This window comes from Diadema setosum, chromosome 14 (genome assembly GCF_964275005.1).
Source record: "Diadema setosum chromosome 14, eeDiaSeto1, whole genome shotgun sequence".
In the NCBI taxonomy this organism is placed as follows: Eukaryota; Metazoa; Echinodermata; class Echinoidea; order Diadematoida; family Diadematidae; genus Diadema; species Diadema setosum.
Window position 1 is genome coordinate 4,704,565 of NC_092698.1, and position 24,369 is coordinate 4,728,933.

Sequence of the window (24,369 nt, forward strand, 5' to 3'; positions counted from 1 at the left end):
TATATATAAGTGTGTGTTTGTGTGCAAGTGCTGATTGTGCGTAAAAAAAAACAAAAGATTTCACTTGTAGTATATCATTTAGCAAAAGCATGGCAGTCTGCTGAGGGTGAAAAAAAAAAGAGAGTGAGAGAGAGAGAAAAAAAAGATTATATAGTTTTCTCTACGGCACGTGCCTAGGCCAACACAGACATTGATCCCGGCTTGTGGCTTAGGTCTACTGTTTGGGAAATATTTCTGCCTCTTTTCAGATCCCCGATGTAAACATTACTTCAAAAAAATACTCCACGCATGCTGAGTGCGCTGCAAAACCAGCGCCAAAGTACTCACTAGTCGTAGAGTCAACATTGATTGGTCACCCAGCATCACGTGATAGGTCTCCATCCATACACATTTGTCCCGTACCGGCGCCCACCTAGAGAGAGAGACAAACCAACAGTCATTTATCATTGCAACCAAATCCAGACTGGCACTTCGAACTGGTCGGGATTTACCGTCATTACTCTAAATCGACGGGCGTGAGAACTGCGCCATGGATAAATCGTCGCCAACGACAGCTAGTGCGCCGTACGCCGACTACATCACGGCAGATCAAACCAGCATGTACTCCGGCGTGCGAGGTCTCGATTATTGCAGCGCCGCGGTATCGCAGGGGGTCGGCCTCTACCAGGGCCATCCCAAGTCTTACGGGGGACTCGACCCACAGGGCTTCGATGGCCACCTCGTCTCAGGCATCGGGGTCCAGGGTTCCACCAACTCCTACCCTCATCTCACCGACGGTCGGCATCGACTGCACGACTACAGCCCGCCGTCGACATGCAATTCCATGTCGAGTATGAACTATGTCTACAACCGGTCGGCATACGCTTACCCCGGTTCAGTGAATCACTACGGCAACTCGGAGACCGAATATCCACATATCCACAAACACGTCCGAAGTCCCACATCAGCGGTGTCGTGCGCGACGTCGGGGGTGAACTTCAATGGTGGTTTCAACAGCGACTCGCCGTCGATAACGAACCTCGACTCCCCGTCACCGACCACCTGCGCGCTAGGATCGGGGCAGGAGCCCACCAGCGGGCAACCCATCGGCTCCAACGGGGCGGCCGCGGACGACGAGTCGAGAGCGAATGCCATCACGAATGGCAGATCGCCGACCTCGAATTCGAACGGCGAGGGTTCACCACCTGGGGAGGCAGGACTCTACAAATGGATGAGGATCAAGAGAAATCCGCCCAAAACAGGTAAGCAAACTCTGCATTCATTCCTCAAGTCTGCCATAAATTCATACATGTGTTGTGCCGGCAGTGTATGTACGTGATGGTAGATAGTAATTCACACCCGCTGTGCATGTACATTTAGGAGGAGTGTTCTCGTTTACGCGATGGTGCGCATGGCTACCATCTCGTGTCGGAGATCCCGTCCCTCACAGTTGGGTTCAATCGTCAAGGGAAAAAAAAAAGAACATCTAAGTCCTCATTAGATACAATACACACATTTTCTTTGGAAGAAACTGCTAGAAAGCAAAGTGTTCTCAAGTTGAAATTAAAAAAAAAGCGAAAGAAAGAGGTAACAACAGCAAAAATTGAGGAGAGATGTAGATAGGCAGATGAGGACACTGAGCACGTGTCTGTGTTACAACGCCGTATATTAAACGCCATAGGGAAAGATTTGCGCTAAGCTTGTCAGGGCTTATCGCGGCTTACGGGCGCATCTATCTAAATACACCGCCGTGGGGATAATCGGAAATTTTGAGAACAAATATGAGATGATTTTTCCTTCTAAAATGTCCCGAGGGCCAGTCGTTATGCTCAGTGAGAACAGATATCTCTCTTTTTTTTTCCAAAACATCAACAGAATTGATATCGCGACCTGATGACATCGCTAACGGCCCGCAATAATAATGATAATACAGCGATTTGTGCTGGCATTTTTTTTTACTCTCGCTCTCTCTCTCCCTCTCTTGTCGTCCTGCGTGAGTCATGAGTGGCAGAGAAGAAAGGACGGGCTCGCACAAAAGCAGATAATTATGACGATTTCGTCGTCTAATGTTGACGGCTAATTCATACATCATCATCTAACTGTCGCTGAATCGACTGAAGTATCGCAATGAATGCATCGCATCAGTACTGCCATTAAACTGGCAGGATTTAATTCGGGATAACTCACATTCCTTTGTTGTTGTTTAAAAAAAATGTTTTCAAAAGTGAAGTGAGGTGCTTACAGTTGCGTCCTTTTATCATGGGTATGGTTATATGCATTTCAAAGATATTGAGGTATTGTTCGATTCTTGGCAGTGTAATTGACACAATTTTCGATGTAATAGATTTGTTTTATACATTTTAAGACATTACATAATTTCCTCTCAACAGAACACCATTTCTTGTAAGAAGGTGATGGTTATATACATGACGAGAAGCATTCAACATAGATATGTTTACCTGACTTCTGTAATTCGCAAAATACCTAATGTCCAAGAGTTTATTATTCTGGCAGCGATTGGGCTGTTTTGACAGAGTCAAGCATGGGCGAAATAAACAAGCTGACAGAATACAATTTTCCAACGATTTGGTTAGTATTCTATTGCTTTTTGGCTGATAACTTTACGTAAAATTCACGAGGCCTGGGACCATTCTCACGAGTTTTGCCATGTTAACAGAGTGCAGTGCATGTAGTTAAGTGATGTCAGGTGGTTTTACATGTACCTCATAATTTAGGGAGCAATTGTACATTGGACAGTATATGTGCGTCACGGTTTCATGATAATCCCTATCCTGCCGTAATATCCAACAGCATGCAGTTGATCTTGCTTTGGAGTAGGCTTTAGGTTGGTATTGTTTTAGGGACACCATGTTTACTATGCGGGATTAAAATATTGTATCCACTTGACTATCGCCCTGATCAGGGCAGTAAAGAGAGAAAAAATGTGTCTGCAGAGCAGCGAGTCGTGGCGAGCCAAGACGACGGGCAGTCCCTGGTATTTGGCGGGCGAGCGTCGGGGCGTGTCGTCTCACTCCGCCGCACTCTACTTGCTGTGTGACCGCAGCCTTACCATGTCACCCTTGAACACCATCTAAAGAAATTCATTCAGCGTTAGCTTCAGCTCTCCCCCCTCTTAACCTCTCATTCCTTTTGACATCTCTTTCCCCCTTCGTCTTTCTCTCCCTCTCTTCCTCTTCATCTCTCTCTCTCTCTCTTTCTCTCTCTCTATCTATCTATCTATCTATCTCTCCATTCCTTTCCCACCCTTTCACTCTGTATTTTATTTCTGTCGAAATTGTAGGAGGAGGTTCTTATTATCTCTCTTTTCGCCTTCTTGATGTTAATATTGCAGAATTTTCGTGTATCTAACCTCTGCATTACAGTTTCTCCAACATCTTTATTTCCATGTCAGCAAATAAAAAAGCTCTATCTCTCTCCCTCTCTCCTTCTCTTTTGCTCAATCTCTATATACTTCTCTCCTTTCTCTCATATTTCTACGCACCTTGCGGCAATTTACCAGTCGGATAGAACGCGATCAATGGCTGTTTAATACTCTAAATACTCGTTGTTCGGCCGTAAGAATACATCGAAAGTCGTTTTTGCCCCAAAGGTGAAGTTTGTCGTCTTTTGTCCCTATAGAGTTCAGAGAAGACTGAGAAAGGAGAGAAATTCTTCATTGATTCTACTTGACTTGGCTGTGAGTTTTTGTGGCGATATCAAGGAGAGAAAAAAGAGCACATTGCCACTGCTTCATGGCTGCAAGTGAAACGAAAAATTGCCCCCGAAAGTTGCGGCGGGGGGAGACAAAATGAAATTCATAGATAAAAAGTCATGAGCCCCGTGTAGTATAGTAGTCGGTAGGGAAACAGGCTGCTTGAGCCTGAAATGAAAACACAGCAGAGTTGAATGCGCTGTACAGTGTTTGCAGACGAAGCCCACGCCAAACAGTGCGTTTAAATATGGAAACACGACGGAGTAGTTGAAGAGGAACGGCGGAGGGGAGAAAAGGGGGGTGGGGTTCTTGAATGGGGTCACATCAAGCCAAAGGATTAAGAAGGGGCGAATATGATTAACCAGTCTGTAAGCTTTCCGATTTGACGGGAATATTAGCTCAGCGTTGATCTGTATTGATCTATACGCTCTGAAGTTTTGATATGAGCTGTAGATGTGGTAATGTGCTTTCCTGGGGTTTTGCTATACGGCCTGATTATAAGCATGCCATTTTGCCTACTAAATGATCATACAGAATCGTCGTGAAATCATGGAATATTCCGGCATGTGAAGAAGTATGGCATATGTTACATTGTTATTTGCACTGTTTTCTGAACATGTATCACAAAATGTATACCAGATAAGTCTGCAGCGTAGTAGTCATACGTTGAATTGTTATTGCTACCATAAAAGTTATTGCTATACCATAAGATAATGAGGAATGAATATATATAATAACGTAAAGTAAAACTATGTCAACTGATTCCGGGAAAGGACAGAAATATACTGATGTATAATCATATTTTAGGGTTAAGTTTAGGCAGTACATGTTCAGCCCTTTTTTGGATTGTTTTCTTCTTTTTTTTTCAGAATGACTACTTGAAAAAAGAAAACAATAGTGTAGCACAATTGGTCAATCTAAGAAAAGTGATAGTAAGATTGTCGTCGCCGCCATCGTCGTCGTCGTCGTCGTAGTAGTAGTAGTAGTAGTAATGATAATGATAGTAATACTAGTAGTCACGAAAGTAGTAATAATAATAATAGTAATAGTAGTAGTAATTGTGGTAGTAGTAGTAGTAGTAGTAGTAGTAGTAGCAGTAGTAGTAGTAGTAGTAATGATAATGATAGTAGTACTAGTAGTCACGAAAGTAGTGAAAATAATAATAGTAATAGGTAGTAATAATAATAATGGCACTATATAGTAAAAGTAGTAGTAGTAATAGTAGTATAGTAGTATTGTTTATTGTAGTAGACGTTGTTGTATTTGTTGTTGTTATTGTTATGATGCCATGTTTGTAACTGCAGTAGAATTAAATGAATGATAATGGTTAACGAATGATGTTAACCGTGCAGAGCTGTCTGACGAAGAACTCACTATGAATGGACACAGAAAGGCTAAAAGAACAAGAAAGTAATATCACCAAAAAGAAGGGTTATTCAAGAGAACTACAAGACGCTTCATGAAACAGAGCAATGTCAGCAAGTAACATTTATGTTCACTTCCAATGTCAATTCATGAAAATTAGCCAAAACAAGTACTGTAGTAATCGACTAAAGTGCTCAGGTAAGTGCTCAGAAGTGCACAGAGGAAGCTTGTACCAGGGAGATGTGTTTTGTCTCACCTCCCAGCATGTACTAGCAGTCGTCTAACTACAGCTTTGTTGCAACAGCATTTTCACAGTCAGCTTTTGTGATGTCCATTTAATTGTCGTACATAGCCATCCTATTATGACTGCATTGCACACATTAAACACACTATGAATTCCTATGAGGTTTTATGTTTAAGAAATCGGTAAAGTCATGTGTTCTTCAAATGTAGTACATGTAATGGAAAGGCAATTTGCTTATAAACACATTTTATTAAGAGCATGTCTTATCGTCATGTACAAAATTATTAAATTGCAAATAAAGGAGCAGCATTCTAATACATACTATCGAAACGGTTAACAAACAATGGATTATATGTGTGTTTGATGACCATGAATAGCACTATCAAACAATGCTCCCTGGGACAAATTAACCTTTACTGCCTACGCATTCGACAGCGTAGTCACCGCGACCGTTGTTATGATAATGTTTCTTGTTTGTACACGGAGTCTGCGTATTCGTTTTCTGTACACAACAGTGAATACTATTTCACTCAGTTTAGGTATTACGTGTTCGAGATTGTTATCATTTTAAAGGTAATGAAACCGAGATCTTCTCAACTTCTATGAAATTTCTTCAAGAAAGGGTTCTAAAAATCAAAGGAGGATGCTCAAAAGTTTACCTCCTTCCTAGAATTGTGTTAAGAAGTAAAAAATACTGGGTTTCATTTCATCGAAATTTATCACATCATGATCTTAAGTGTAATTTTGCATATGAAGATTTACAACTCTCATCATGTCCCTGATGTTGTGGCATGTTTAGTTATGACAACAGAACAACACTGTGTAAAATTGGGAATGTCTCAAAATCTATCGAGGAAAAAGGAAAGATTCCAAAGATTGTGTAACATTTTGTAGCCTATATTTTACTATAGTTGTATCAATTTCACTTTGGACAAGACGTGAGGACATTTTCAGTCGGTTTGGACATTTTTGAGTTGCCTCATTATTGAGACCCAGTCAAATGCCAGTTACATTTTGACGTGAAAGTAACATTTCAATAATATCTTTGAAACCATGTAAAATGAGCTCCTCGTCTGTGAGATCATGTTTCACGTTTGTGTAAGTCTTACTTTAAAGGTCCTGCTTACCTTTGGGAGCTGTGATTTTAAAAATGTCCAAGATATCACTTTTGATGCATATGTGTAGGTCAGTTGTATCACAAAACTTCCTACCATATAAAATTTTTGCAATAAAGCTTAAAATATAAGGAGATATCACTATTTTTCTCATTAAACAGTTAAACCATAATTGTAGACGGTTTAGTCTGGAAAGATTTTTAATGTAGCTATTGTTCACATTTTGTATATTTTACAATACTTAACATTGATTATACTGGTTCAAATTTTTACATTGGTTATTTCTATCCCTCACTCACATTTTAGAACAATTTTGCAGCACTATAATGCTGGGTTTTTGTTTCATCTGCAAATGGTAAATTATGCCTGTAATTTCTTTTATGACACTAGAACTTGCGTTTGAAAGCACTAAATATCTACATTTTTCCCTTAATGTAAAACAGGAATAGATACAATAACTTAGAAGCCTATGAACGGACACTTAGAGAACTTTGTACGACGTCCATGCTTGAAAGTAATTTGTGAGACACAATCGAGATGATTATAAATCGTAAATAAAAGTTATATTCCCAGGGTTTACGTTACAATGCCAGGATTTTTAAAATCGAGATTATTCAAGAGTATTCAAGATGAATGATGGTAACTATGAAGTAAGGGTCAAAAGTGGACAAAAAGAAACAACAGACCGTCTAGGACAAAGTAAAAATTATGATCAGAAGTAGCATTACTATTATACAACAAGTGCATCATTGTCATTATCATAATTATTCATATTTGAACAACTACGACCTCCTCTGCGTACCACACCTAGAACGTTGACTACTTATACTCTGTAATCTCTTACTTGTTACCTGTTGTTATTACCATATCTACCACGATTATTACCACTTGAATACCACAAAGCTACATGTTGTTATTATCATATGTACTACCATGATTATAACCACTTGAATATCACAGTTACCTGTTGTTGCTACCATAACTATCACGATTATAACCACTCAAATACCACAGTAACCTGTTGTTATTACCATAACTATCACGATTATAACCACTCACAGTTACGTGTTGTTAATACCATAACTATCATGATTATAACCACTTAGATACCACAGGTATATGTTATTACTGCTATAACTATCAGCACTATAACAGCATAAATACCACAGATACCTACTGTTATACTACCATAACTATCATCGTTGCAACCACTTAACTACCACAGAGGCCATTGGAGGCCTGTTGTCGCTATTATATACTACCGGCAAAATCTACTACAAATTTTCTCTGTAACATTTATTATACAATGATGGTTTTATGATGAGTTCATAGTTCTGACAGAAACTCATCCATCCGTGTCTCCTATGTTATGACCATGCCAAACTCCCCTTACAATTAAAAGGACAAAATGTAATTTCTTCAACAACAATTGTTTTTGTCACTAAGGTCGTTACTGCTGTTATCATCAATCATAACCGCTCTTTCCATGTTGCTGCTATGATAACTGTACGGCGGGCATGCCAAGTAATGCTGTGTATTCGAGTAAAATATGGCATTGTCTCCCAGTCAAAGGTACGCCGGGACTACACATACTGTATACATGGTATAACCACGTACCAGTTCGATACTGAAAATCACAGCCAGTGGGAAATAGTGCATGGTACTTACGGTCCACTCTCTCCGGCGCGGTTAGGTCACACAGCTACCACAATGTTCTCCCACCCCTCATGTTGGACATTAGCATGAGAAAAGAGGGGTTGGGCATCATTCATAAATATGCTGAAAGGTCCACATGCTCGTTCGTTTGACTAATTTAAAAGTGTGGGGTATCAAGAGATGAATAAGACAGAACGAGAGAGAATGGGGAGAAAAAAAAAGTTGCTTTGATGAAATCAGATTGCAATAACGTCACTAGCATGTTTTTACGCACACACACACACACACACACACACACACATACACGCATACAGAACAGTAATATTGAACTAATCATTACTCCAGGGTTATATAACTTGTATGTATTATATTTTGATGATTACTATAGACAATGATATGCATGTAATATCTCTTGCAAAATCTATCTTTGTTTGTTTGTTTGTTTGTTCGTTCGCTTGTTTGTTGACAAATTTGAAAATAGTTATGTAAGTATGCTCACGCTTGTGTTTAACTGTGTGTACATGAGTATGTATGTGTACTTTTGTAATACCATCTCTGTATCAGGCAAAGGAACTTTCATTTTTGGTGTGTATCTAAATGTCATCGTTTGATTGATTCCATGGTGTGAAGCGATTGATCCTTATTTTGCACTTACATAAGGCATGAACAAAGTTTCTACATTTTTTTTAACCATGTCATTTCATTACGTTACTTTGCTATGATAATAATTATATCAGACGTAATAAACTTACATTGAATATGCAAGGATTAAAGTAGTGAAAAATATGGCTAAGATAAGCAAAGGCATACATGTAGATTCTCTATAACATAAGAAACAATTACAAGTTGGACTTCAAACTTCAATATTTTACTTTACAGTCATGTTTATTAATATGACCACGTTCTCAAAAGTGATAGTAATGGGCTTTTGTGGGGTTTTTTTTGACACGCGTAACCAAATTACTGTTTGATTCACATGGAGATTGGATCGAGTTTAAAGTCACAAGCTACAGGTGTTTTTGCGTGAATGATAGATTATCACGCAGACATAACTATTTTAGTTGCTCAAGTATTCCTGGTCTTACCGTATAAGATATAATTATCAGTGCATCTCATGTTATATCATATCTTGCTTTTAAAAATGCCTTTCTATTGAGTTGATCATGACGTCAATGAATGTGACTTTATATTAAGAGCTTTACTCCTAAGCTATTTGGATCTTTTATATAAACTAAAGAACATACTTCTCAGTGAGTTCGATGGATGTGCGATTTCTTTGTGATAACTATGACTTTACAGTCGGCTATTTTCCTCAACAGCAAACTTATTGTTCAGTCAAACTCTGTAGCTTGGAGAAGGCATCAATAATATCACCTGGTGACGGATTCTATAAATTATTGTATCAATAATATCCATTGTATTCTCTTTAGAACATTACAGTTCAACGTAAACCTATATTCTACATAATTGTTGCTGTAATTTTACGAAATGCATCTCTCGATCAATATGATTAACTCATCCAAAAAAAAAAAAAAAACCCGGTTTATGTTTTGGTTTATTGTATATGATATTGTAATAAGTGTATTATACGATACGACATGGCGTTTATTTGCATTTGAGTGTAATCAGGTGTCACGTATTTCTAATCATCAAACTTTCGAACGTGTCTTTGAAAGGAGCCTCGCTACTAGTCCCTACACAATATCCAACTGGATCTATGCATATGATGCGATTCGAAATGATTATCCGAAATAAGCACAGATGTTTTGATGGGGTTTTCGTTGTGTGTTGTTGCTGTTGTTGTTGTTGTTGTTGTTTTGTTTTGCTTTACTTTGTTCTATTTTTGCAAGTGTATCAAATGGTAAAACACTTGTTTAAGGTCAAAGTAGATTGTTCTTCAGCGCGCATCAGGATTACATCATTCCCAGTTTCCTCTTTACGCAGTGCGGTCAATGGTATTATGTTTCTCGTATACCAGTAACGTGCTGTGAGGTGAAACTCTTCAGTCTGTCTACGCATTTTATTTGACACTGATCTACAAGGAACAAAGGTTAAGATAATGTGTTTACTACCTTCCTGCCTGTAATAGTCGACAAAGTTATGAGTTGGATTAGGGTATGTCAGCAAAAACTCATGAAATACCTCAAGTATATGTTTAAGGAATATTGGTATGGGAATGAGATCATATCACTTGAGTCTTTCTAGATGGTTTATACAAACTATTCAGGCGACAGTGGGCTGAGCCTACAGATGCTTTGAGTAAGATGGTGAAAAAAAATAGATTCCTTCAGGAATTAAGAAAGAAAGTTGATTCAAGTTCTCATGTAGTCCATGTAAGCATTCTTACATGTACACTGAAATATCACAATACTGCCTCAGCTAAATCTAAGCAATGCTAGCTAGGGAAGCTACCAAAGTGAATATTCTGCAACAAAACAAATCAAGCTTCTAAGAATGCAAAACGAATATGTTCAAAAGAATCAAAACAGATTCATATGTCTCGACAGACAGTAACTGTTGTTTCCTTCATCTTTTTGTAGATACATGTTTCCAATTCCCACCACATATATGGGTTCATGAAAGTATAAAGGTTGTCGACAATTAACTCTCTACGTAGTTATCTTGCATTCATTTCTGATAATGTTATGTCAATAGTCGTAAGCAACATTCTTTACAATTTCGAATGTCTAGAGCAAAGCTAAACCACGAATGAATGGATTGTCAAACATGAAATTTCTTGCATTATTCATCGTTCAAACTTTCACTTCTTTTTTCTCAATTCTGAACGTCTTGTCTAGGTTTGTACCCATTTCTAATCCGGCCATGTATTTAGTCTCACTGCTGCGGGCTATAATCGCTTGAAATAACAGTGGAGAATGGTTGGTAGGTGCAACCGGGACGAGCTCCCCTTTCCGTTTTCTGTAACTGCAGCACTTTGATCTTATCCTTGGTATAATCATATCCTACATGAGAGAGTCCCACCAGGAGATAATCATCCTCCGCCATCTCCATGAAGTCATGAGTTTAGACTAATTCTTCGATTTTTAAGCACACGTACTCGTTAACAATGGGTCCAGGCTAAAGATGGGATGGGGGTTTGGGAGATGGATGGAAATTCGCATGAGCTAAAGCTCGACAATCATAGTAGAAGTACAGTCAATAGACCCCCTCCAGCTATCGCTGGTTACTCGGAGCGCTGCTTGGGTAGGAAAAGCACTTCCCCATAGCACGCATGACGCTAAGTAGTGCAGTGGCCGGCGGAGTAACCTTCCAATATCGAGGCCTCGGCGCTTCGGCACTCGCGGAGTCTAGGGAGGGGAAAATTCGCATCTACCGGTGGGAGAATTCTTACTGTTCTCGCGCCGCGATCTACGCGGCCATCACTATTTAATGCACCATTTCCTTTCTCCTCTTTTTTTTTTTTCCCGGATATCATCGCACTATCGCTATGGTAGAGGTCTTTTGATTGTCTGGGGAGATATACGTCACAATGGAAGGCGATAGGTCAAACTTCATATTTCATGATTTCTTCTCATTACCTGCATGCCCCCGATTACAGACCTCAATCTGAACTTTTCTATCTCTTTGTGTCTTTCTCCATCTCTTATATTTTACTGCACTCTCCTGTCGTATCATATTCTCTTCTCCTCTTTACACGTTGCTTTCTCTGTCTTCATAATTAGTCACGGTGCGTTAAACATCGTAAAAAGCTATGAAAAATTGTAACAGAAACCATAAACAAAACAAAAAAGAGCTAAATCAATTTTCTTGACGTTTTGGAAACCGTTCCGTAGCATTTTTTTTTCTTGTATAAAGGTGCTCATAATGGTACTCAAAAGTTAGAATGTAAAAAAAAGAAACACACACACGTCAATATCATGCCATCGAGGCAAGCACATAAACTATAAGATGTCAAACACAGAAGAAAGCGGGGAAAAAGACCAAAAAAAAGAAAACAGCAAAACTTGAAAAAAAAATGCCTTATTACAATCAAATCCTTCATTTTTCCATATAGTTTTGCTCTGTGCCTTGGTGTCATGAATAAAGAAATATGTGCACTATTCAACATGTGTGTGAATTTCACACCAAAAACTTCACTACACCAACATGACCAATAGGTGTTAACAATGAAATTTTACAGGTGTCATTAATAAAAAAAAATAAAAAAAAACATATTTTAAACTCTCCGATCAATCAAAATGCACCAAAATACAGATCTGTAACACTGTAAACTATCATGTTGTCTCTCCATATATCTATCTGTCTGTCTGTCTGTCTGCCTATCTACCTCTTTCTTCGGGGTTTCAGGAACACATTAACTATTTATTTGAGAAAAAAATGAGGAAAAAATCATAGCAAATGGTTTTGTTCAGAAAGCGTTTGTAATTGACACCCATTATCTGTGTTTACCTTGTCATAATCGTGTATATAATTGATTCACTGGCGCAAGTATTACTCCTATTGCTTGTTAGGTCAGAGGTCAATTAAAAGCTGAGGGCATGCAGTGTTTAATCTCGTATCACGAGATACAGTAATATAAGAGAGGGGGCGGTCGCTCGATCAAGTTATAGCCATCCAATCTTCTGCTTCTATAGTAAACCTGGCGATAAGCCTAGGGTTCCCGTATCGCCTGGCCGTGTGTCTATACCCTCTATCGTCTGTGTAGCATCAGTACCCAGACATTGTGGACTATGACCACTGGTTGTCCCCCCCCCCCCCCCCACTCCACCCTCCCCGAACTACCTTAATCACCATGTGGAATCAAACAACCATGGCGTTGACAATCTAAGTGACGGCTGCTTTGTTGGTTGTTTGGTTGGTTATCAGATTGTAATCACCGTGTTATTCATTGCTTGAGAGCAAATTAAACATTGTTTAATTCAAGAGCAATTTAAACTGTGATTCTGTGTGTGTGTGTGTATATATATATATATATATATATATATATATATGAATGTATGTATGAATAATTGTATATATGTAATATATATGCGTATATATGAATCTGTGTATAAATATATATGCATATATATATATATATATATATATATATATATATGTTTATATATATATTATACACAACAAAGGTCTCCAATCCCATTAAGTCATAAAAAGAATTTCTTAGCGTACACATACTCATATTACATACACACACACACACACACACACACACACACACACACACACACACACTCACATACACACACACACGTAATAAGAATAGATATGAAATAAATGCTATCAACTTCTTCGTGTGATGAAAGGCATTATGAGAATTGAAGATGAGGCTTAAGAAGCATTTCATGTCAACTTTAAACCTTTTTCTTCATCCCTAGTGTAAGGTGTGAAGGAGAAGAGACATGAAAGACACATCACAGCTATTTTCAGATCTTCGGTAGACAACCCGAAATATTTCTCTTCTTTTTTTTTCCACAAAACCTCATACGTATTATGCGTCCAAGGATCACACAAAAAAAGAAAGTACAATTTTCGTTTATCCCCTCATTTCTATATCTTCTGTCTGTCTCTCTCTCTCTCTCTCTCTCTCTCTCTCTGTCTCTCTCTCTTCCTTTTCAGGACATTCGTGTCAACAGTTTATTTATATTCAACTAAATTCATAGAAAATATTTTTAAAAATGCGGGTATAGATTTTTTTTGTTTTTACATAGTGAGATACTCATCTCTTGCAATGTTGTTACAACAAAGGAAATAAAAAACATAACGATACATCTTTAGTAGATTTTCGCGCCTGAGTGCACGTTTGGGCCGACAAAAAAAAAAAACCAGAGAAAAAATATGTGTTTAAATACAAATTAACAGTAAGCAGAATAACAACTGCATTGTCCATCACAATTTTGACAATCATTCATCATCACCGGCAAAATACGTTTTCAAATCTTCGAATACACAATTAACTTGTTGAGAGAATATTCTGGAGGTATGTGAGCATCCATAAAAAGATATCTCTTCATTCATGGTCAACTTCAGAGCACCAGCCATGCGGATTTTTTTTTTTCATTCATGACTTTTGCGAAATAATATTTGAATTGTACCGCAGAGCAATCGATCTATCATCGATAGCGTAAGTAAATGATTAATGCAATGAGAATCGGGGAATTCTCTCCGCTTTTCCCCGACTGTTTGCTTACGTGTTTTTATATTTGTCATTTACGGCTAGGGCAGGCACCTCTCAGAGGAATAATCGACCGGTGTTAGAATAATTTCGGGCGCAGCGATCCGGCACAACTAGGAATTCATCACCGCGCATCATTCACGAGCTCATTAAGCTGAAGTAAAAGGATACGCAACTTAAGACTATACCCAAAAAAAAAAAAAATGCGAAAACGTAAGATTCAAAAGAAATTCTCCACAATTTATGCCTTGCGATTAATTTATCAGCTATGTGCAATGTACTTTAACTTGTGAGATTACGTTTTTCTCAGCAATGTAGCGCGCCATCACTACTGCAATGGGTGAATTCAGATTTTTTTTCGCTGTTCCACCCCCTCCCTCCACTCTCTCGATTCGGTCACGCTTACTACTTCAGGTGTTGCTGGTAGAGTTAAGTGTGTTTGGCAGAGAGAAGAATGGACGAAGGTCTTGTATTGGTGATCACGTGCATTACCTATTTAGGCAGATTTAAGACAGAATAGCGCCTTGATCGCGCGTTTAAGTATTCCCCTACGGCATGGAGTTGATCCAACAGTCACACACCAAATCGTGCCTTCTCGCACTCTATTCTCTACCAACGTTTCCTTCTTTTTCTCTCACCCTTCTTCCTCTTTTTTCCCCCATGTTCAATCGAGGCAGATTTCGAGGTGTTTTAACCACCTATTTTCGTGTTATTCTCGCCGCTACAATAAATTGTTACAGTGTACAATGCGGTATCGATTTCACCATCCCCGGGGCAGGGATTACCGCGCCGCCCGACCCGGCAGATGCCCGCTGAAAGCCCTGTCAAAACTCGCAGGCCCGAGTCGCCTTCTTTTCTCCCTCTCTCTCCGTTTCCAATGGCAGTACTTTCTTTCTTGTTGCGACGTATTCACCTTTTACTATATCTCTGTTCCCCCCTCTCTCTCTCTCGCATATTCTCTTTCTTTCTTTCTGCTCCTCTCTTCCAACCTAAACACGCAGTCTCAAGCCATCCAGATTTTCTCCTGAGCCGCAAAATTCGTTGTAACCCTTGTGTTATTGCCTTTGTATTACATTCACTGGTGGCTACATTGATTCAAAAGTCAAAACTCATTGTAAATACACCTAGGCTGCGCTATTGTGTTTGCACGCCACTCTCCGACAATAACCATTTGCTTAAGTAAAAAAAAGGGGGGGAGAGAATACAAGGGTATCTGCAAATAGGGCCTCGAAGGAAAACGAAATAGGAGCTACGGGGGCAAATCTAGGTACAGCTTGTTTCGCCTCCACCGAAAGGTTCGTTGCAATATAACCTAATCCAACCCCACCCCTACCCAACCATCTCTCTTTCTCTCCTTCTCCTTTTACTCTGTATATACAATCCCCAAAGTCTGCGATGTCAATATTCTCTTTTGAAGAAAACTATCAGACAGAAGTGAGGAACCACGAAGCAGTGACGAAGCTTTGAAGCCCCTAGTCTGAGTCTAACCTTTCGGCGTGGTTTCCTTTGTTGGCCGCATTGCTGCGGCGAGTGTGCAAATGACACGCCGGCGCCGGGGCGCAGTCGTTAGCGAGCGGTCTGACAAGCAGCAAAGACGCTCAGACTTCAGACGGCTTATAGGGCAACGTAGAAGGCGATCGTACCAGCACCCAGCATCTCTGCTCCATTGCTATTACCCCTACTTATTCTGCTTCTGCGACTAAAACTCCTCCTTCTCCTTACGCCACTACTACTGCTGCTACCAGTCTACTAAGATTATTTCTGCAACAATCACTCCTGCTACCCCTTTTTATTGTTACTTTATAAAATTATGTACTAATACCATACAAGCACTTATTGCCACCATAGCTGTGCCACTACTTTATGACTACCACTGTTACTTATCATGATATTGTACGAGCTTCTTCTGTTTTGGCAGTTTCTTCTAACATTCCTTTCCATCAAAATGTTGGTTACCAGTCCAATAGCAATTACTATACTTATATGATTTTGATGCTGATGTCTGTGAAATGGTTGGTGTAAATTGTGCTGTGAATGATACTGAAAACATTGATAAAGAATATATTAACATTCATTCGAAAGAGATAGTCTAACAGGCCTACACTGATCTGATTATTATCAGGCTACCGCAAGATAACGACGAATACCAACACTGGCAGTATTGTCGTTGTAATGGTGCTGTAGACAGCTGTTTGGGGTTCTTCTGCCTGACTATTATCTTCTGATTTCAAACCGTTCCTAACCAGAAATTGTGATTATGATTAATAATGGAACCAGTAAAACATCAACACCAATGCAGCCACTGAGATTATTTATAGTGATACCACAAATTTTGCAAGTTGTCGTTGTTGCCTTTGCTGCTACAGACAGAGCCATTACTAATGCACCACTGATAACAATGATTTAAATGAGGGTGATAGTATAACACCATTACCAATAATGGTACTCCTTTAACTTTTGGCGTTGATAATACTACTAGAGTTGTCTTTAACTTTATTACTATAGTACCGATATTTTGATTCAGATTACAACCGTTATCTAACTCTCTCACTCTAGTTCCTAGATAGCATGAATTACATTTGTATGCAAGTAAAAACTGGGGACATAAGACATTCAATTTATTGAAGTTGCATATGAAAGGATGACTCTTCTTTGTTTTGTTATGTTTTTATTTTCGAATAATTTTTTGGTGTTATTTTATTCTTTTCTTTTCTTTTTTTCCCTAGTCGTGCCATGTTTGCATTTTTGACAATAATGTATATAGTTGGTGTTACCGCGGTTTTATTGGAAACATGCTGATTCGCCCCGGAGACAGAATAGGGGCTTAGAGAGGGCATAGATTGGGTAATAACCTGGGCGATGCATAATTTCCTCGTTTTTGTCACTTTTTTCACGCGCATAATCGAACAAAAAATATCATTATTCAAACTAGTTTACCCACAAATCCCGATTTAACGGGTTTCGTGGTGCGTCCCTCATGTCGTAATGTGCCCATAAATCAAGCCGTCACACTCCCCGAATCCGCCCGACGATTCTTCTCGGTTTTGAATACAATAAATCGACGAACGTATTCCTAATGTCTGGATTCAAATGGGAGCAATCTCGCTCGCGTTTCCGGCAGAGAAAGGTGACAGAATTAATTCTTTTTAAAAAGAGAGAAATTGTAAATATGACACTGACATTATGGAGTCATATTTGGAGGGTAGAATAGTCAAATTATAAAAGAAAGGCAGTGTTAGTCTGTGCATAACATCTATGGAGGGGACAATGGACTTATATACATATCCAATGAAGTAATCGATTATTAAAAATTCATGAACGGTGATCCAATAGTAATCTCACGCGGGAGGATAAACGTCAGGTACAAGCAGTAGCAAGAATAGAAACAATATCAAAAAAAGACAAATTTACTTCAACTTGGGGGGAGGGAGGTGTAGTTTGTGTGGAAGTTCAAGTTATATTTGGGTAAGGTGGATCTTCTCGCCCCCTGATTTGGCTTGTTCCAGTCTCTGCAGTGCATACACCTTTTTCAGTTGGAAGGGAGGATGAAACTGCTAATTGGTCACTCATTTGTTTGTTTACTTGTTTGATTGTTATATTCTCCTTCCCCATCTCGGAATATCGCTCTTGAACAAGATCTAATTTGTATATGGTAACTTAAAGTTCTGCCTTTTTTTTTTTTTGTTCTTTTTTACAATTCCTCTACGTTGTTCAGTGATTGCGTAATTCTAATCAAGTTGATTGTTGTAAATATTGTGATTCTGAATAATTTTTCAATAAAACATAAATTAGAAAAGAATTACTTCAACTTCACGATTGTTGTTTTTTTTTTTTTCGTGTCACAAAAATATGGTTTAAGGTATTGTAAGACTGCCAATGAACATATGGAACAACTGAAAGAAAGTTGCGCTCGTAGTGGCCTAGAGAAGATAACCAGTTAGAAGTATATTTTCGAGATTCAGTACCTTTTTTTTCTTTTAACATGTTTAATCGCCCACATACAAACTCAGCCACTGTACAACAGATGAAAATGTAAAACCTATAGCGTAGGCTGATTTTCAAAGTGAAAGATGAAAAAGGACCTGCTGACCCCCTGACGATAGTTGCATCATATACGGATTTAAGAAAAGGTATATAATTACAACATCGAAAGGAAAGACAGTGAAGGTGTTACAGATAGCATTTTCGCGTGTTCATATGATAAGTGTTTAATACTTTGGTTTTGACATTCCCTTGGCATTTATCAAATTCAGAAACACTTGTTGTTTGTATACCTCCACCTATAAGGGAAACATTACTTCAAAAGGGGGGCTTCTTTATTACTCTGAAAACTCACTGGGCTGCTTTTTTTATAGACTGTATGTTTTGCTTGGGTCAACAGGATTATAGTTTCACTTCCAGTTAGTGCAAATTTGGGGAACTTCAAAAGTGAAACTGAAATTTTTGTTCTCATTTCATTATGACGTAATGATGATAAATTACCTTTAATTCATAATTTGTCTTTATATGTTGGCAGCTCTCAATGTTTTCGATGATCCTGGTTTGTTTGTTTTTTTAATTGAAATATTTCATTACCATGAGAGTGGAATTTACACTTTAATCACTCTTTAATCACACTTTACACTTTAATCACACTTTAATCACACTTTACACTTTCATCACACTTTAAACACCTAGCAATAGATTGATTTTATGAAAAGAATAATAACAATCATCAAAGAAAGAGAAATAAAACTATGCATTTGCAACTGATTGACAAATTGCCCTACATCGACGGAAATAAGCACTGAATTGATCAGTGTTTTAGTGGTAGCCATGATAAAAAAAAATCATGGGCGTAAATACTCGAGCAGGATTCGAACCTACGACCTCCTGATCACCGGACAGGCGTCATCTCCACTAGACCACCGAGCTTTCGCCCGACAGCAAGTGTTGGTTCTAATCCTTATAGCATGCAGCGGGTACTGCGTAATTATTCAAATTCATGAAATGACGCCTGTCCGGTGATCAGGAGGTCGTAGGTTCGAATCCTGCTCGAGTATGTACGCCCATGATTTTTATCATGGCTACTACTAAAACACTGATCAATTCAGTGCTTATTTACGTCGATGTAGGGCAATTTGTCAATCAGTTGCAATGAAAACATCTCGACGGAAGAATTTCATGAATTTGAATAAAAACTATGCAATGTTAGTTCAAATTCGTTTTATTACCTGTACATTCCATCAACTTCCATTTCCAATCATGTCACTGTTTGATCACTGCTTACACTGACATGACTGACAACTCTTAGGAGCAAAAATATATTGCAGTTGTTGTTATTGAGGTTTCCATTTGAAATTGCAAATACAAAACGTTTACAGTTATAAGGAAGTGAAATTCTATTCTGTTACGTCAATGATTTTTTTTAAACTGAAAATAGTTTATACGCGATACGACAACTTATGTTAGATTTCAGTGCATTAAGATTACAAGTCCATAAAAAATATTGCAATAACAGAAAAAAAGAACATTTAGAATATTTGAATTATCTAGAATATGCACTTGATTAAAACATTATGATAAACTTTGAAACAACCATCTTACCGTTTTCTCTCAAACTAAAACTTGGACTTTCTCCCAAATGGATTAAGTATCATACTAATGCAGTGATCGTTTCACTCACGAATCCTGTGAATCCATGCTAAAAAAGGGGGTTGTTTTTCTATCTAAATTCTTAGTTTACGGCACTTTGAAAAGTGTTTGTCACAGCTGGGGAATTTTTCGCTGTTTGTATGATTATCCTGCATTTCAATATGACTTCAAAAGAGACCAAAGAATATAATAGAATATTTGCCAGATAAAGATGAGGCGCTCTATATCGACTGTATGCAAGGCGTAGCATGGTTTATCGAATGAAGGGTGTAATGTGTGCATTATCAGGCCCTCCCCCCCCCCTCCCACACACACACACACACATACTCACGCACACTTATACTGAGACTGATTTCAATTCAAGTCTCGGAATCCGAGGCGACAAACAGGTAGGTAAACACTGACAAAAAATTCCTGCAGAGGATGACAAGCTTTGTGACGTGAACAAAGCAAACCCGAATAGGTGACCTAGATATTGCACAAAAGTTGGACATACGCTGCTTGTCTTTCCCGGCCGCATAACCCAGATTCCTGTTTCTTTCGAAGTTTGATCCTCTGCAATACCCCTCTTCAGTTTACTTCTATTTCTGTAACGCATTAAAGTGGGCACATCTTTTTTTTTTTTTTTGTATAGTCTAGAGGAAAAGAAGACCCTGTTTAGAACTACTTTACCATTGTCTGAATATTTAAGAGAGTTGCCGACTGTACAAACCTTGACTAGATGACACGAAAATTAATCCTTAAAGTGGCTTTCTAGAAGGTCAAAATAGGAGAAGATATGAGACTATAGGTTTGCGTTTATTCATATATATATATATATATATATATATATACATATATATATATATATATAAAATTTATATACATATCTCCGTTGGATATATATCCGTCGGGAATATATAGTTTGTTGAGGATTGGTGAAGATCGCCACAGAGTGAAACCGCCGGTAGCAGACAAGGCACCAAAAACACAAGTATATTTGTATATATATATATATATATATATATATATATATATATGTATATATATATATATATATATATATATATATATATATATATATATATATATATGTATATATATATATATATATATATATATATATATATGAAGTATGCAACTATGCTATTGGTCCGTTTGTTATGCACATTTCCACCTAGTTTGATACCACGCAGGACTGTCTGTCATCCCAGACAGCCAAAGTTCTATCAGGTCCCGATTATCGACCTCGCAGACGAAAGAATAATGGCGGACCGGAGATAGCTTGCTATTCATCACGTGATAGATATTCACCTATAGTTGCATCAGACTTAATCACGTCGATTTTGTGTTCTAATTAGTTGACATTACTATGGTTATCCCTCCATTCACTCGGTATTTTTTTTTCTACACCGTATATTTCAAGGTGCGAATCGGTGAGCGAGACGGGCTATGAATTTGGAATGAGCGCGAACGCTTCGAGACCGACGCATTCTCGTTAATTTGTCGTGCGTGTCCGCGCACTGTTTTCGCTCAGGCATCCGCAACTGCAAAACAACAGCCGTTTGTTTCGCCATGAATCGCCGTTATGGTTTTCTCTGTGATTCAATACGGTTCTTTCCATCCATCAATCGAGAGTCGGAAAGAACACCTACAAAATATGCATTGACCCAATCGCATTCTCAGCCATATCCATCACATTCTACAACGACTGCATATAAATGAGCAACTGGGGTATTTCGGCCGGAGGGAAAAAAGAATGATAGCGCAGAGAGATAAAAAGTAAAGATCATATAGTGGTATGACTGATTTTTCATTTTCAGGTAAGCTGAGATTTATTCTTGATCTTTCCACCCTGCTTTTTTGAAAGGAGATTACTTTTAGTAGCTTTACGGAAAAGCACTTCTGGTGAGCTGCTCAGATCACACTCACACTCCCGTGCAAATATGGATGACATAAAAGAAAAAACACCTACAAAATAATAGTGTTATACAATGGTATTCTCTTTTCCTCTTTCCCTCTCTCTCTCTCTCTCTCTCTCTCTCTCTCTCTCTCTTCATCTATTTCCTGTTTATATTTATTTCATATATAAATGTATGTAGATACGTATCATGTGTATATTTTCATATGTTTATATGTGCGTATCTATGTGAACATATATTCTTATTTATCATGCAGTATATTTATTCTTTTGTATGTGTGTCTGTCTGTGTGTGTATCATCTTTATACGACAAGCCTTTTCATACGTCCCTTTACATATTTGTATTTGCTTTTTCAATTCATTTAGGTCCAGTTCATTTATTTCATTTCAAACAAAGTATAAATATAGCATGATATTTGCTAATACATAGTTATACAAAATGAAAGAGATTCCTTTAACATGAAGAGAGAAAATATGATATAACGCGAACATATAATGTAAAATTTGTAGTATTTCTATGAAAGAAAATATGTTGGAAATGCCATGTTGTTGTCAATGTAGCATAAAATTTCGTTTTATTGCATTTCCATTCCTTTCAACTATTCCCTGTTTACTAATTTTAACATAGTTGTTATACTTCTGTAAAATTATCACACCTTAGTGTGATTAAAATGTTGTAAAAACTTTTTCAGCTTTTTTTTTTCATTAAGGACACATTACATTATAACGCACATTATATCCTGAAGATCTCGTTTAGAATGTTATTTTTCTCCAAAGCTGCAATATTTATATTCAGTATTATTCATTCCTCTTGTTTCTATAGTAGTTTTCCCTCCAGCTTTTCAACTTGATATATGAGCACGGTCTCACCTTTTGAATATGATTGTTTGGTACATCTTTGCCTACATACTTCCCTTTGGAGCTTCACCTGACGGCGCCTTCAATAGCATTGTTATGTTTTGAGCAGAACACAGGAGGAATTTTGGCTTTGTGATAGTATATTCATTGCGAATTACTTCCTTTATTTCAAGTCCTTTCGGGGAATTAATTGTGACATCTTTTATCTGAAAACATGGTAGCAACGTCACTATTACAAACACACACACAAACACGCACAAACACAAAAACACTCTTTATTTTATCGCAAATGTGATATTAATATCTACCAAAGAATATTGAGAGTGGAGTAGATCTACTTCGCTGACAATGAGGTAGATTAGTTCATCTTCGAAGTTTTTGATCTATGGAAGTCTATTTTCTTTACCTGGGTTTCGGGCAAACAGCTGAGTATTCAATCTTCATCCGATTATTACAAAGCAAAGATTTTGGTTTTTTGGTACTTTCATCGACTCCTTATTACAAGGTGTTTTTAGTAAGCTGCTTAATAACTTTTGGCCAGGTTTTGGTGCAATGAACTGAAAACTGAATGTGATTTAAAAGTCCATTTCATAATAATCTACTAACCCAAAAGATCCAGTTTCTTGTCAAAAAAAAACACAAGGAAAATGCTGGTACGCGTTCATTTCATTTCCTTCACAGGCAGATGTGTGTGAGAATTCTAATAAGTTGATATTTTGAGGAGCGGGAACAAAAGAAGACATGATTTTTTTTTTCTTTCTGCTTGATCGCAAGCTAAGTCTTAAACCAGTCTTAAATCCCTATATCGAGTCGAAATCAATTTTTGCATCGCTCTGATTTCGCGTCGAAACGTGTCAGAGAAACATTTGGTGTGACGTTCTTGCCTGTCGAATCGTTCCTTACCCAATTTCTTTTTCATCTTTTTTTTTCTCTCCCCTCAAAAAACACCGTAACCTGGCCATTAACGCCTCCTAAACCTTCTTCTCCGTACTCTCGCTCTAAATCCCAGCGACTTCCTTCTGTTTTGAAAAGAAGTTCTCACTCCAGTCAGAAACAATTCGCGAACGAATTCAAACTAATTTGGCGAAACGTGCGAGCGAATTATTCTGGCGGACAGAGTGGGCATCGAGGCTACAGGCAGCCGTGGTGGGCAGACATGTTGATCAGGCACACGAGCGCCAAGCGCCCGGAGAGACTCGGGAGGGTGATGTATCACCTCTGTGTCGAGCGACCGCGCCAAGAAGCCTCGCACCGTCCTCACAATCAGCAGCAGTTTCAATTCTCCTAAAATGTTGCCTTCTCTTCTCCCCCTTCTCCCTATTTCTCTCTCTCTCTCTCTCTCTCTCTCTCTTTCTTTCTCTCTCCCTCTTTCTCTCTTTACCTTACTCACTTTCTTCTTTGTTGTCTTTCTCTTTGTTTTTTATTCTTCTTTTCTATTTTCTAATCATTCTATTTTAAACGATATTCTTTTGATTATTATTTCCTATCTCGCGAAATGGATTTTGATTATTTTATTATGTGGAAATAAACGAATTATGTTCTCCTGTTCCAACAAAACTTGAGCCTACCTCTCATTTATTCACTTCTAAATTCTACTCATTACTTTAGATTATCGTTTTCACCAATTACTCCATAGTTTACCAATTTGGAAATATATATAATATATGCATATATTTCTGCCTGTAAAATATTTCCAGTTCGCTTTCTCAGCGAGTGCTTTGAACAACTTGAATCATATTCCACATAATACTGATAATCATTCGTTAAAGTAT

General features: G+C 38.1%; 1 protein-coding gene across 1 annotated transcript in view; it reads left to right on the top strand.

The window, feature by feature from the left end:
* Positions 1-529: 529 nt before the first annotated feature.
* Positions 530-24,369, top strand: part of LOC140238074 (uncharacterized) — a 41,049-nt gene continuing 17,209 nt past the window's right edge. Inside the window, exon 1 of the mRNA XM_072317997.1 lies at positions 530-1,241. Within this exon, the coding sequence (XP_072174098.1) occupies positions 530-1,241 (712 nt within the window). The remainder of the gene's footprint in view (positions 1,242-24,369) is intronic.